We start from the raw sequence: 13,192 nt of genomic DNA on the forward strand, positions 1-13,192 counted from the left end.
GAGTAGCTGGGATTATAGGTGCCCACCACCAAGCCCGACTAATTTTCTTGTATCTTTAGTAGAGACGGTTTTCACCATGTTGGCCAGGCTGGTTTTGAACTCTTGACCTCAGGTGATCCGCCTGCTTCAGACTCCCAAAGTGCTGAGATTACAGGTGTGAGCCACCGCGTCCAGCATGTGCCCTTTAATTCTTCTCATAGCAACATGAGGTGCTGTTGTCCCCATTTTCAGTTGAGGAAATTGGGAAGGCAAGAACTAAAAAATATCTCCAGATGACACACAGCTCATAACAGAATAAGAACTAAGATCAGGCTAATTCCAGAGGCCATGTACTTAACTTATGTACGATGTTGTCTTGGTGCCATTAATTTGATATTAATTTCATTTACCTGATGATTAATGTTTGTCAGACAGAAAAAGTGATGCATATGAGAAGCTGTGGGGCCCTTTCTGTGTTGGCTTGTGGGGGGCCCTGTTCTTGTCCTGGTCCTCAGGTCTTCCACAGTGAGCGCTTCTCAAGCAGTCTTGGTGGACAGAAACCTTGTTGTATGCCAGTCAATCCGCTTCTGCATTTCTTCAGAATATTTTTGCATTTCCTCTTGGAACTGATTCCAAGTATCCTTAGAGGTAGCAGATTGTCATATTTGAATGGAGGATTTGAGTCTGAGAAGTGGCTGAGGGTTATTCTGATACAAATAGGGTGTGCAATTTTTGGTGAGTCCCATTCATCAGCTTCTAAAAAGGAGTAGCAGAAACACTTGCACAGCAGCAGGAGTTACTTACCCTTCCTGAATTGCTGCATCTTCTTAAGGCTGTTTTTTTTTTCCCTCCTAAGTAGAAAATCATACATTTTGCGACAAAAGCTGGAAACATCCTAAATGCCTGGAAGCAGTATAGTTTTAAGGGTTGAGGCCAGGTGCAGTGGCTTGGCTGGGCACAGTGGCTCACACCTGTAATCCCAGCTACTCAGGGGGCTGAGGCAGGAGAATCACTTGAACTAGGGAGGTGGAGGTTGCAGTGAGCCAGGATTGTGCCACTGCACTCCAGCCTGGGCAGCAGAGTGAGACTCTCAAAAAAAAAAAAAAAAAGAGTTCAGAGGTAGTAGATTCTGGAGATGGATCAATTTCTGTGTGTCCCTGGACAAACTCCTTAACCTCTGCTCCTCACTTGCAAGAGGTTTTCGGAAGATTCAATGGATGGATGTTTATTATACACTTAAAGCAGAAGTCATCAAGTTGGCTGTCACCTGGGTTTGTTTTGTTTTGTTTTTGTTTTGGGGTTTTTTTGTTTGTTTTTGCTTTTTTTCAAGACAGGGTCTCATTGTGTAAATGAAGTTTTCTGAGAACACAACCACACCTATTGATACTGTTGTCTATGGCTGCTTTTGTGCTTTAGTGTCAGAGAGGAGTCGTGACTCATCTGTTCTACAATTCCTGAAGAATTTACTATGCAGCTCCAACAAAGTGTTTCCCAGCCTAGTTCAATGCCTAGCATCTAGAAAGCACCGTAGAGTTATGAAATGTACCACCACCAATACAGTTTTTACTGCTGTGTAACCATCAAAATGAACTAAGCACATCTGTGTGAACTCAAACAATCTCCAAAAGAGAAGTGACAGTTGGGGAGGGTTCAGAATGATGTGCTGCCCCTCGTGCAGATGTCGAAGGGGAGATGGTCTTTGGCACTTAAACACGTGTGTAGCATATGCGATGACCGCTGCACGGCAGGAAGAAAGGAGTAGTGGAGAGTGGTTTTCAGTGAATGGGCTTTTGTGCCTTTTGAGTCTTCTGATCGTGTGCGTGTCTTTCCTAGTGAAATATAGTGATAAAAATACATGCTGGTTATACAGTATCTGAAAACGTCTCCCCCTAAGTATATCTCAAATTTCAGGGCTTTAGAGCAGATGGCCAAAATTGGTTTCAGTCACAAATTATCTGAACCCCCTTTCTTTGTTTGGGGAATGCTTTGCCTTATTGGGCAGAGCCTACTTCTTAGAATAAAAGCTATTCTTCCCCTGCAAGTAGGGCATAGGATATTGCCAGTCTCGAGCTCCTGTCCTCACCCTCATGCTGGGAGATGCTGTTCCGTTGAGGGAGGTACCTACCCCAGGGGCAGCAGGTCCCACATCCTCAGCATCCAGGCTGGGCGAGCAGCGGTGGCTGAAGGCTCCACTTCAGCAGGACTCTAGCCATTGCTCCTGGAAGAACAGCCCTCACCCTGTGCTCAGATCCACTTAGAGGCTGTGCACTCATTTTCATCTCTTTTCTGTTTGACTTAGACTTTTTTTCTTTGGTTTGCATCTGAAAACCTACATAGATACCATATTAGTAGATTTCCTAGTCTGTGTGCAGGTGGACATTTGCATACAACTTTTTTTTCAGTTTAGCTGCAATTATACTATAATAGTGTTTTGATTTCTGCCCTGGGTTTAAAATTTTGTTGTGAATTATTTTCATAGCTGTTCACTTTTCATTGTACAGATGTACCATTATGTTACGTTATTGTTGGTGTGATGAACTGTATTTTCTCCATTTATTTTACAGATAGAGGACAAAGAAACTATAAACAATTTAGATACTTCATCATCTGACTTCACTATATTACAGGTAAACTGTTGTATGTCTCAGTACTTTTAGAATGAAAGGTCAGACCACAATTTCTGGAAACCATTTCAGACACCATACGCCAGTTCCAGCTAATAATCACCACAAGGGTTGTTTCCTTTGTCAGGATCGTTAGTGGGTGTTTGCTTTCTGCTTTCCTCCAAATATAATGTACGCATTGCCAGGGACTTAACTCTAGGCTTCGACGAGTGGCCTCCAAGCGCTGTGGCTTACCAGCAGTCATTAGAGTCATGTTTTGTGGCATTCTTAATTTCATTGCTTGTGGGGGGGAAGGCAGCCTGTCTCTACCCTGGGTGGCATCCCCTGCAGAAAGATGATTTGATGAGACAGCAAGAGGGCATGGCTGCCTGGGAAAGATGAATAGGGCCCAGATGGGGATTGAGGGTTGACAGAGCCCTGTTGGGGAAGGTGGGGTCTCAGGGGTTCTGGTCTTGTCTTTGGGAAGTTTTTTTTTGTTTTGTTATGTTTTGTTTTTTGTTTTGTTTTTTTTCTGAAATTGCCCAGATTTCATTTAATGACTGTATCATCCTACCTGTTTCATTGGCATCTCTGTAAATATTAAATCTTAGATGAGAACAGATGAGTTGAGAATTTCCAGGTATGATTTTTATATTTGTGGGTCTTGAGTTTCCTTTTTTTTTCCAGCCTACATAGATACAAATTGTTAGAACACACTTACCTAGGTAGCTGGCTAATTCTTAGGAGAACTTTTTGTGGAGAAATGAAGATCGAGCCAGCTTTTGCCCGGCCTTTTTATTTATTTATTTATTTTCCCGTCTTCTTTTTAAATGTCATCTATGCTATTGTAATTAGAAATCACCTTTCGGAAAAGATCTCCATTTGCTTCTGCCATGCAAGGGCAAGGGAGATACTGGAAAGCCAGAGCTCCAGCCTTGAGGAGGGCACAAATCTCAAGAAAACGTGGTGAAACCCAGTTCGCTTTTAGAGCTGCCGTCTCTCCACCTGCGAATTGATACAGCCATTCCCGACTCAGAAAGGAGAGGAGGAGCCGGATCTGGTCACTTTCCCCCGGCTCTTTCTTGGTCACAGTCTCCCATGTTAAAATGGGAAACCTACAGTCTCTCCTAAACAAATAGGAATGTATTTGCTTCTCTTTAGAGAAAATGAGGAAGAATTATTCTGCCAACATTGATGATTTGCTTCAGTCCTATGGTCTGAATTCCCAGCATGGGGTAGGGTACATGGGGAAAAAACTGATTAAAAATAAGTGAAAGCATGAGGAAAGTGTACAGTTTCATAGAGCATCCTGGAATGGCAGGGCAGTTCCCAGGGGAAGTTATAATTCAGTCACACCTACTTATTGGGTATATGTGAATCCCCTGTGATGTGTCAGGTGTGGCATTAACTACCAGCATTACATAGATGAATGAGAAGGAAGGGTGGTCCCCATGCTCGTGGGGCCTGGCCTGATGGTTAACAGTGCAGACTCACACTCATACACGGCCTTTGCTCAGAGCCTGTCTCTGCTTCCCACCTGCTGTGTGTCCTTGGGCAAGTTACTCAGTCTGTCTGGTCACAGTCTATTACTCTTTAAAAAGAAGGGTGCTACCATTAGGACCAACCTCCTGCGACCGATGACGAGTCTGTGTGTATGTAAGGTGCTTACATTTGTGCCTGGAACCTAGTCAGTGCCCATCAGTTGACTGGAATTCCAGAGGAGTGTACCTTGTGTGCACAGGAAGCATAAAGGCTGGGGGATCACATCATGTGGGAAAAGCTCCTTTGCTTAGTGGGGCACAGCTGGAGTTGGGTTAGAGGGAAATAGGGAAAGCCTTCCTGAAAGGAGATGCCACTGAGCTGGATACTGAGGGATGTGGATGACTTGGCAGGGGAGGGCTGGGCCTGTCAGGGAGGGAGGTGGCATAGGGATCCATTGGCTGAAGGCTGAAGGCTGAAGGCCACAGAGGGACATGAGCTTACTGTGGACACAAGGTGCAGAGAGATGGGATGGGGATAATACAACCAGATGCCACAATAGGCAAGGATGGCACCAGCCTGAGTGGACAGGGCTTCCTGGGAAGAGTCTGAATGACTTCTAGAACTGGCCTGGTGGGGACACTGAGTGGAAGAGGAGATGAAGGAGGGAGGGTATTTACAAAGTTTTTCATGCTGGCACCACCATGCCAAGTAAGAGCAGGAGTCATACCACCTGGGCCCATATTCCCTCAGTCTTTCGAATATCAGAAAGTTGTCGTAGCTTTATTGAGTGAAAAAGTGACTGTTAATGTGCCATGCATTCCTCTAGATGCTAACAGTAGAAAAATGAAAACACTGCTCTCCTTGAATTTGAGAGTTCAATCTAGAGGGTCAGGCATGCTTATGATGAGTGCCTCACCATGAAGTGAGACCAGTTCCAGGCCCCTGCAGGGGAGACTGAATGGAGGGTGGGCTGAGTGAAGTGGATGCCAGTCTTAGGGAGCCATTCCTAGAACAAGCAGGTTCTCCACCTCTTGCGTTTGTGAGTTTCCCTCCCTGGATTTTTAAAATTCCCTCTTTAGTTATTCTGGGTTTTCATTTGAATAAACTGTAGGTGTCATTCATCTGGCACAGTCTTATTTACGTTTTTTCTTGCAGGAAATTGAAGAGCCATCCCTGGAGCCAGGTACTGTTAAATGAAAAACTTACCAGCGGGGGTTTGGAACCATTCTAGTTTTCCATCTTCTCTAATTTGAATTCTTTGATTTTTAAAAGTTACCTTACTATAGTATACATTGTTCTAAAGGTTTACAATCCAAAACCTACCAGGATCATAGAGATTGGAAACCCAGCCATATCACCAGATCTGTGAAAGTGGCTCACTTCTCATTTTACAAAATGTATTGGTGAGATGAAAGTATCTCATGCCTTTTTGAATATCAATAGCATTGAATCATACATAGAGAAAGAGTTCCGGATGCCTCTCTTGAGAGCTAATACCTCTGCACCCACAAAACAGATCTTGTGATATTGGGCAGTAGCTTAATTTTGTGGTTTTTAATTGAGGCAGCTCAGGTAGTGGTAGGGAGATACATTTTAAAACATAAATTTGAGACATAACTGGATTCCAGAAGAGGAAAGAGTGTCTTCATGAGAATTCCAAACACTGTTCACTTTCTGGACTGCAAATATCTCAGAGCACGGATGGAAGAGATTCTGGTTTTCATGTTGGACTGTTCTGTTAAAAGAAATTCAAAGAAATTTGGAAATTGAGCTGTTCAGTGAATGGTGATACATTCAGTTAAGCAACTTGGACTTTGGAAGCTAAATTTGGAAGAGTCATATCTAAACGACGACAGAATGAAGACTGTCAAGAATCAGCCAGAAGGTTTTGGGGGTTAAATCTCTGGGATGCTTTTCTCTTCCGTGTAGCGTAGAGGCTTACCTAGAGGCGGTCGCGGCGCAGGTAGTGTAACCAGTGTAACTTTGTGTACCCGCGGGTTTTCCAATCTCTGTGTAGCTAGCAGTTCTCTTCGTGTTAGTGTGGCAGCCGTGCCAGTTCCACATTTGTGATTGCTTTATTTCCCTGGTAATTAAACCTTGTGCCATTCTATTCCTGTTAAATCCGTAGAAAATGAGAAAATACTCGACATTTTGGGGGAAACTTGTAAATCTGAGCCAGTAAAAGAAGAAAGTTCCGAGCTGGAGCAGCCATTTGCACAGGACACAAGTAGCGTGGGGCCAGACAGAAAGCTTGCGGAGGAAGAGGACCTATTTGACAGCGCCCATCCGGAAGAGGGTGATTTAGATTTGGCCAGCGAGTCAACAGCACACGCTCAGTCGAGCAAGGCAGACAGCCTGTTAGCGGTAGTGAAAAGGGAGCCCGCGGAGCAGCCAGGCGATGGCGAGAGGACGGACTGTGAGCCTGTAGGGCTAGAGCCGGCAGTTGAGCAGAGTAGTGCGGCCTCCGAGCTCGCGGAGGCCTCTAGCGAGGAGCTCGCGGAAGCCCCCACGGAAGCCCCAAGCCCAGAAGCCAGAGATAGCAAAGAAGACGGGAGGAAGTTTGATTTTGACGCTTGTAATGAAGTCCCTCCGGCTCCTAAAGAGTCCTCAACCAGTGAGGGCGCTGATCAGAAAATGAGGTTTGTTTTTTCTCAGTTTTAGACCAGACGCTATCTCCTTTTCATTGGTCATGTAATGACACACATAAGCTGTTTTTTTCTGCAATTGGCCAGCCAGACTGACGAAATTGTAGTTTTGCTTCTAAAGAATGTTTCGTTTCTCTTTGTGTATTTTACACTGATTACATAATCTTTTTTCTTTTCTCAACCTACCATGGTTGTGTTCTTTAATTCTTCCTAATTACCTTTAGCCCAGCAGAATTAATTAACTCCTGTGGGTCTGAAATCTTATGGTTAGGTCAGATTTTCAATACAAGTTTGTCGGGGTATCATTTTTTCAGAACTAAATTTCGGGTAGGTATGCAACCTCAGCACGAATTTTATGGTTTTGAGTTTGTTTCCTCCATGCTGCTTCCTTGTGGAGTGACATTGTCTTTTGTCTCTAGTTCTCCCGAAGATGACTCGGATACAAAAAGGCTTTCCAAAGAGGAAAAGGGTAGGTCACCTCGGCGACACCAGTCCCTTGGAGCATGTATGGCCTGGGCAGTGGCGGGTATTTGATTCTGGTTTGTCGCGTGCTATGCTCCTTACCCGTGCTATGCTCCTTACCCGGGAGACTCCTGAGACTTTTGTGCAGTCTTTCTCCTTCTCTGCTGTTACCTCTACAGGTTCTGGGTTGTAGGAAGCATACCAGGTCCTAAGAGTTAACAGGCTGATTTGGTGCAGATCCTTGTGTTGGGAGCACATTCATCCTGTAACCCTTCATTAAATGCATTAACTGAGAAATAATTTTACCCTACCAAATTCCTTCTTAATCAGTGTTCTAAAGGAGTAAAAACATGGGATAGATACAGAGCTATACGTGGAAAGAGAAACAGTGCATTGTTGACACCAAGGTTGACTGTTCTGCTACATGGCTGTTGCACACTGCACTTCCTCCTGTAATTAAGCGATCGCTAACTTTTTTTGAGACAGAGTCTTGTTCTATTGCCCAGGCTGGAGTGCAGTGGCGTGATCTCAGCTCACTGCAACCTCCGACTCCCGGGTTCAAGAGATTCTCCTGCCTCAGCCTCCTGAGTAGCTGGGATTATAAGTGCCCGCCAGCATACCCAGCTGATTTTTTGTATTTTTACTAGACGTGGGGTTTCACCATGTTGGCCAGGCTGGTCTCGAACTCTTGACCTCGTGATTCGCCCACCTCAGCCTCCCAAAGTGCTGGGATTGCAGGCGTGAGCCACCACACCCGGCCCATGATTGCTAACTTTCTTAGGAAACCTCACATTGTCCCAATAGCCCCACTCAGTATTATGATGGGCCGTGTGGTAGTGCTGCTGGGCCTGGTGTTGCACTGGAGGGTCTTGGTGAGGATAGTGGTCAGGCCCACAGCCCCATGTGGCATTTAGTGCTGCCACTGCCTTAGGAAAAGTGGGAACCATGTCTCTTTTGGAAAGGTTGTCTCTAAGACTCAAGATCTTGTGGGTATTTGGGTTTTTACTAGAATTTTCTTTTGAAATAGGTCGCAGCAGTTGTGGTAGAAATTTCTGGGTTAGTGGACTCTCTTCTACAACCAGAGCTACAGATTTGAAGAATCTTTTCAGCAAATATGGGAAGGTAAGTACCAGAGCTTTTCTGGAGAAGATACTTTGAAACCAGCATTGTGTGGCCTTTACGTGGAGGTCCTCTCCCCTCAGTGATTTCTTTGAGAGATACCAAGGAGCTTACACTTGCTAATGGCTGGGGAGGGTCTGCCCATCCACAGGTAGAGGTGAGAGTGGTGTGGAAGCTTCCAGAGCCCACATCACCACTGTATTTCCCTCCCTTTTCTGCAAGCTTGCCCCCTTCCCTCTGATGGCTGGTGGATCCATTTCTCTTTCCTCAGGACGTCACACTCAGGCTGGGCTGCCAGGGTTGGCTGGTGGGGGTGCTGGTCAGCATGTCTGGGAGACAGCAGTGTTCTTAGAACAGCGTTCGTGATGCTGGAACTCAGAACTCAGAACAGGGACCCTGGAGTCTGATGATAGGGGTCCTCACCACGGGTGTCTTGCGTCCATTGACTGAACTTCACCTCAGCAGCTGGGGGCTCTCAAAGTTGCTGCCTCAGTTCACCACTGGGGGCAGTTCTAGTTGCCTCTTGTCTGCAGCACCTGCCTTTCCTGAGCCCGTGAAGGTGGGGCTGATGGCACCAGCCCCTTACCTGCAGTGCCCAGCGCAGCCGCCTGGCCCTCCTCCCTGTGCTTTCTCACTCCCTTCCTCCCTGGTGTTTCCCAGACTCGCCTCCCAAACAGCCTCCTGCATCCAGGGCTCCTCATCTCTCTCAGAGTCAGTTTCGGGGACCGCCAAAGGAAGGAGTCCAATCCTTTGTGTTACACAGTGAGGGTTCAACACACTGCAATATAGAAAACCAAGTGTTTTCCCTGATACTGACTTGGAAGAACTTAAAAGAGGATAAAACAGGCTGGGCGTGGTGGCTCACGCCTGTAATTCCAGCACTTTGGGAGGCCGAGGTGGGTGGATCACGAGGTCAGGAGTTTGAGACCAGCTTGGCCAGTATGGTGAAGCCTGTCTCTGCTAAAAGTACAAAAATTAGCCGGGCGTGGTGGCGCATGCCTGTAATCCCAGCTACTTGGGACGCTGAGGCAGGATAACAACTTGAACCCAGGAGGTGGAGGTTGCAGTGACCCGAGACCGTGCCACTGCACTCCAGCCTGGGACAGAGCAAGACTGCATCTTAAAAAAAGAAAAAAAAAGGATAAAACTAATTATGTCATTATTACGGACATAACTAAGGGCTTCTTGAGCCTCAGTGATACAAGGTGTGTGGCTGGCAACACCTGCGCCAAGTCTCCCCTACTAGACCTCCTTTCCTGATTCCATGGTGTCCCCCAGCGGATGGGTGTGCTCAGTGGGGAAGTGTTGCCCTGGAGACTAGTGTCTTGAGCGCAGCAGGCCTGATGTGGGTTAGAGGACCGGGCCTCTCTGAGAATGTCCTCTGGGACTAGGATTCCATGTGGCATGATGAGCGTGATTACCAGCCTCGGCCACTGGCTGCTGCAGGGCTTTTCCTGAGCCATGGTGTCTTCTGCCGTCAAAAGGGCGACCCTAACTGCATCCTGCTGGAGTCGAGAGAACCAAGTAGACTGGAAAGGATGTGTCTACAGTAACTGAAACACATCACTGTGTTTTGTTACAGTCAATGATAGGGCAGATCTGAGTTCCAGAGCACGGCTCACAGACCTTTCCTTGCATCAGTCTGTGCCGAAGTCTTTTTTTTTTCTTTTTTTTCTTTTTTCTTTTTTTGCCCACATTACATCACTTCATAATTTACCACCTACGTAGCATGACTGTATATTTGGAATAATTTCTTCACAAGTTTTAGACCATATTAAAGGAACACTGGCAGAACCCTGTTTGATTTCCCTTTCGTCTGTTCCCCTACACTGCCCTCCTGGCCCCCTTGAGGAACTAGATGAGCGATTAGAACTGGCCAGAGGTCCTTGGAGGAACAACAGCGAAACAGAAGCATTAGTAGTATTGTCCTCCCCAGTCTAACACTTGTCGGACCCCTGATGAGCAGACTTCCTTGTGGGGTTTTCATATCCCCATGCCCCGCTCAGTGGGCTTCATGTCTGAGTCATATTTGCCTGCTTTCCTTTGAGGTGGTGGGCGCCAAGGTTGTGACAAATGCCCGGAGTCCTGGAGCTCGCTGTTACGGTTTTGTCACGATGTCCACAGCAGAAGAGGCCACAAAATGCATTAACCACCTGCACAAGACGGAGCTCCACGGAAAGATGATCTCTGTGGAGAAAGTGAGTGGCCGTTTTCTTCCCAGGATATAGCCCACATTAGGAAATGAGGGTAATACTTGATTCTCTTTTTCAGGCCAAAAATGAACCCGTGGGAAAGAAAACCTCTGACAAAAGAGACAGTGACGGGAAAAAGGAGAAGTCGAGCAACAGTGACAGGTACCCCTCCTTCCTGGCTAAATTAAAGGGGCAGGGTGTTTTTTGTTGTTGTTGTTTTGTTTTTGAGATGGAGTCGCACTCTGTCGCCCAGACTGGAGTGCAGTGGTGTGATCTCGGCTCACCGCAACTCCACCTCCTGGGTTCAAGCAATTCTCCTGCCTCAGCCTCCTGAGTGTCTGGGACTAAGGTGTGTACCACCACACCCGGCTAATTTTTGTATTTTCAGTAGAGATGGGGTTTCACCATATTGGCCAGGCTGGTCTTGAACTCCTGACCTTGTGATCCGCCCGCCTCGGCTTCCCAAAGTGCTGGGATTACAGGCATGAGCCACCTTGCCTGGCGGGGCAGGGTGTTTTAAACAGAATCTCACTCTGTTGCCCAGGCTGGTGTGCAGTGGCAAGATCTCTTTTCATTGAACCTCCACCTCCCTGGCTCAACCAGTTCTCGTGCCTCAGCCTCCCGATTTGCTGGGATTATAGCCATGCCCATTTGTGGTTTTAATAGAGATGGGGTTTCACCATGTTGGCCAGGCTGGTCTCGAACTCCTGGTCTCATGTGATCCGCCCGCCTCATCCCCTCAAAGTGCTGGGAATACAGGCATGAGCCACCACGCCTAGCCAACACGTCTGTTTTTTATAGATCTACAAACTTTAAGAGGGATGATAAATGTGACAGAAAAGACGATGCTAAGAAGGGTGACGACGGAAGTGGAGAAAAGAGTAAGGACCAAGATGATCAGAAACCTGGCCCCTCAGAGCGATCTCGAGCCACAAAGTCAGGTGGGCAGCTGATGAGCCCAGGAGATTCTGTCTTGTTTCTGTGTCTGGTGGAGTTTGTTAGTTTGCTGTGATTAGCTGGCAACGGAAACTGGATTCATGTTGCAGAGGGTTTTTCTCATCTGGGTATTCATGGTTTTCCACTTACACTTTCCCCGTCTTTTCTGTAGGAAGTCGAGGGACCGAACGGACTGTAGTAATGGATAAATCCAAAGGGGTGCCTGTGATTAGTGTAAAAACATCCGGGTCCAAAGAGAGAGTGAGTATTAATTTTCTAACTAGGGTATTTTGCTCTTCTTTTCAGTTTGTATTTCTGTGTGCGTCTTAGGGAATTACTAAGCTTCATTTGAAAAAAGCTTTTGTCGGCCATTTCGAAAATGTAGAAATCTCAAGCTATTTTTTTTGAGACAGGTTCTCACTCTGTTGCCCAGACTAGAGTGCAGTGGTGCGATCTTGGCTCACTCCAACCTCCGCCTCCCAGGCTCAAGCGATTCTCCTGCCTCAACCTCCCGAGTAGCTGGGATTACAGGCGCACGCCATTATCTTTTTAGTAGAAACAAGGTTTCACCATGTTGGCCAGGCTGGCCTCGAACTCCTCACCTCAGGTGATCCGCCTGCCTCGGCCTCCCAAAAGTGCTGGGATTACAGGCATGAGCCACTGCACCCGGCCTCAAATTATTTTAAGAAATGCAGAAAGCTTTCCTTTATCCTTACTTTTGCTCTGATAACTGTTAACTTATTTTCTAAAGCTAACTTTAAAATTTACGTATGGGACTGTTGGCTTTTCCCTGAGTTGGTGTGTGGCAGTCCACGTTCCCTGTCTACCCTGAAAGTGTCAGCACCTCCCCGTGATGTATTCCTACACCCAGCAGTGTGGAGCATGCCATGGTGACCTGGCCCGTCTCGCCAGCCTCCCTCTAGCCTGCTCTCCACCTTGACCCCCTCCTGTACTCTTGTCTTCTTGCTGGGCTGCAGTGTGAGCTGGGCATGGTGGCTCATGCCTGTAAATCCCAGCAGTTTGGTATGCTGAGCTGGGAGGATACTTGAGCCCAGGAGTTGGAGACCACCTTGGGCAACATAGTAAGACCCCATCTTCACAAGAAATTTAAAAATTAGGCAGGCTCGGTGGTATGCATCTGTGGTCCCAGCTACTCAGAAGGCTGAGGTGGGAGAATGCCACTTAAACCTGGGAGGTCAAGGCTGTAGTGAGCCACGTTCATTGCACTGCACTCTAGCCTGGGGGAGAGAGCGAGACCCCATCTCAAAAAAAAAAAAAAAAACAAAACACCTATTATTTGCATGGTCTGTGCACACCGAGCCACCCTTACTGGTTAACTGTCAACTGGGGACACTCTGAGAGCCAACTTCCCAGTTGCCAGCCAAGGACCAATCTTGGCAGCAGCCCCTCCTTAAGGAAGGAGAGGGACCTTGGACCTGCCTGGTCAACCCTCAGCTGCACGGAGGAGGAACCATTTCACTTGGTGAATGGAGCGGATTGCTTAGGAGCTTTCAGTCTCTGTGTGCCAGTATTATAATATGTCATAGCCTTTTACCCTTGTTCTATAAAACAACTTTGGAAAATGGAAAAAGGAAAGTGTGGGTTCTAGGGATAAAATGAGTAGGTCTCTTAAAAATGTCATCGGTACAAATAAGGTACTTGTCAAGTGTACCAGAAGTGCTTCATTTGGGAACTCATTGTGTGTTTAATTATGAAGGAAAAAGGAAAATTAAGAAATTTATTTTGAAGCAAAAGACATAAAAAATTGGTGTTT

General features: G+C 46.6%; 1 protein-coding gene and 1 long non-coding RNA gene across 5 annotated transcripts in view; one reads left to right on the forward strand and one right to left on the reverse strand.

The window, feature by feature from the left end:
• SAFB (scaffold attachment factor B) overlaps positions 1-13,192 on the forward strand; it is a 45,584-nt gene that overhangs the window by 19,881 nt on the left and 12,511 nt on the right. For all 4 annotated transcript variants that reach the window (XM_019015661.3, XM_019015660.2, XM_019015663.3 and 1 more), the window contains exons 5-13: positions 2,544-2,606; positions 5,220-5,247; positions 6,193-6,703; positions 7,129-7,178; positions 8,199-8,293; positions 10,339-10,488; positions 10,562-10,644; positions 11,284-11,423; positions 11,591-11,679. In XM_019015661.3, the coding sequence (XP_018871206.1) occupies positions 2,544-2,606; positions 5,220-5,247; positions 6,193-6,703; positions 7,129-7,178; positions 8,199-8,293; positions 10,339-10,488; positions 10,562-10,644; positions 11,284-11,423; positions 11,591-11,679 (1,209 nt within the window). The remainder of the gene's footprint in view (positions 1-2,543; positions 2,607-5,219; positions 5,248-6,192; positions 6,704-7,128; positions 7,179-8,198; positions 8,294-10,338; positions 10,489-10,561; positions 10,645-11,283; positions 11,424-11,590; positions 11,680-13,192) is intronic.
• On the reverse strand, positions 5,604-6,199 carry LOC129528852 (uncharacterized). The gene is made up of 2 exons (XR_008674119.2): positions 6,007-6,199; positions 5,604-5,799 (listed from the first exon to the last, which is right to left on the reverse strand). It is a non-coding gene; the product is annotated as an uncharacterized lncRNA (long non-coding RNA).

The sequence above is a fragment of the Gorilla gorilla genome, chromosome 20 (genome assembly GCF_029281585.2).
Source record: "Gorilla gorilla gorilla isolate KB3781 chromosome 20, NHGRI_mGorGor1-v2.1_pri, whole genome shotgun sequence".
Taxonomy (NCBI): Eukaryota; Metazoa; Chordata; class Mammalia; order Primates; family Hominidae; genus Gorilla; species Gorilla gorilla.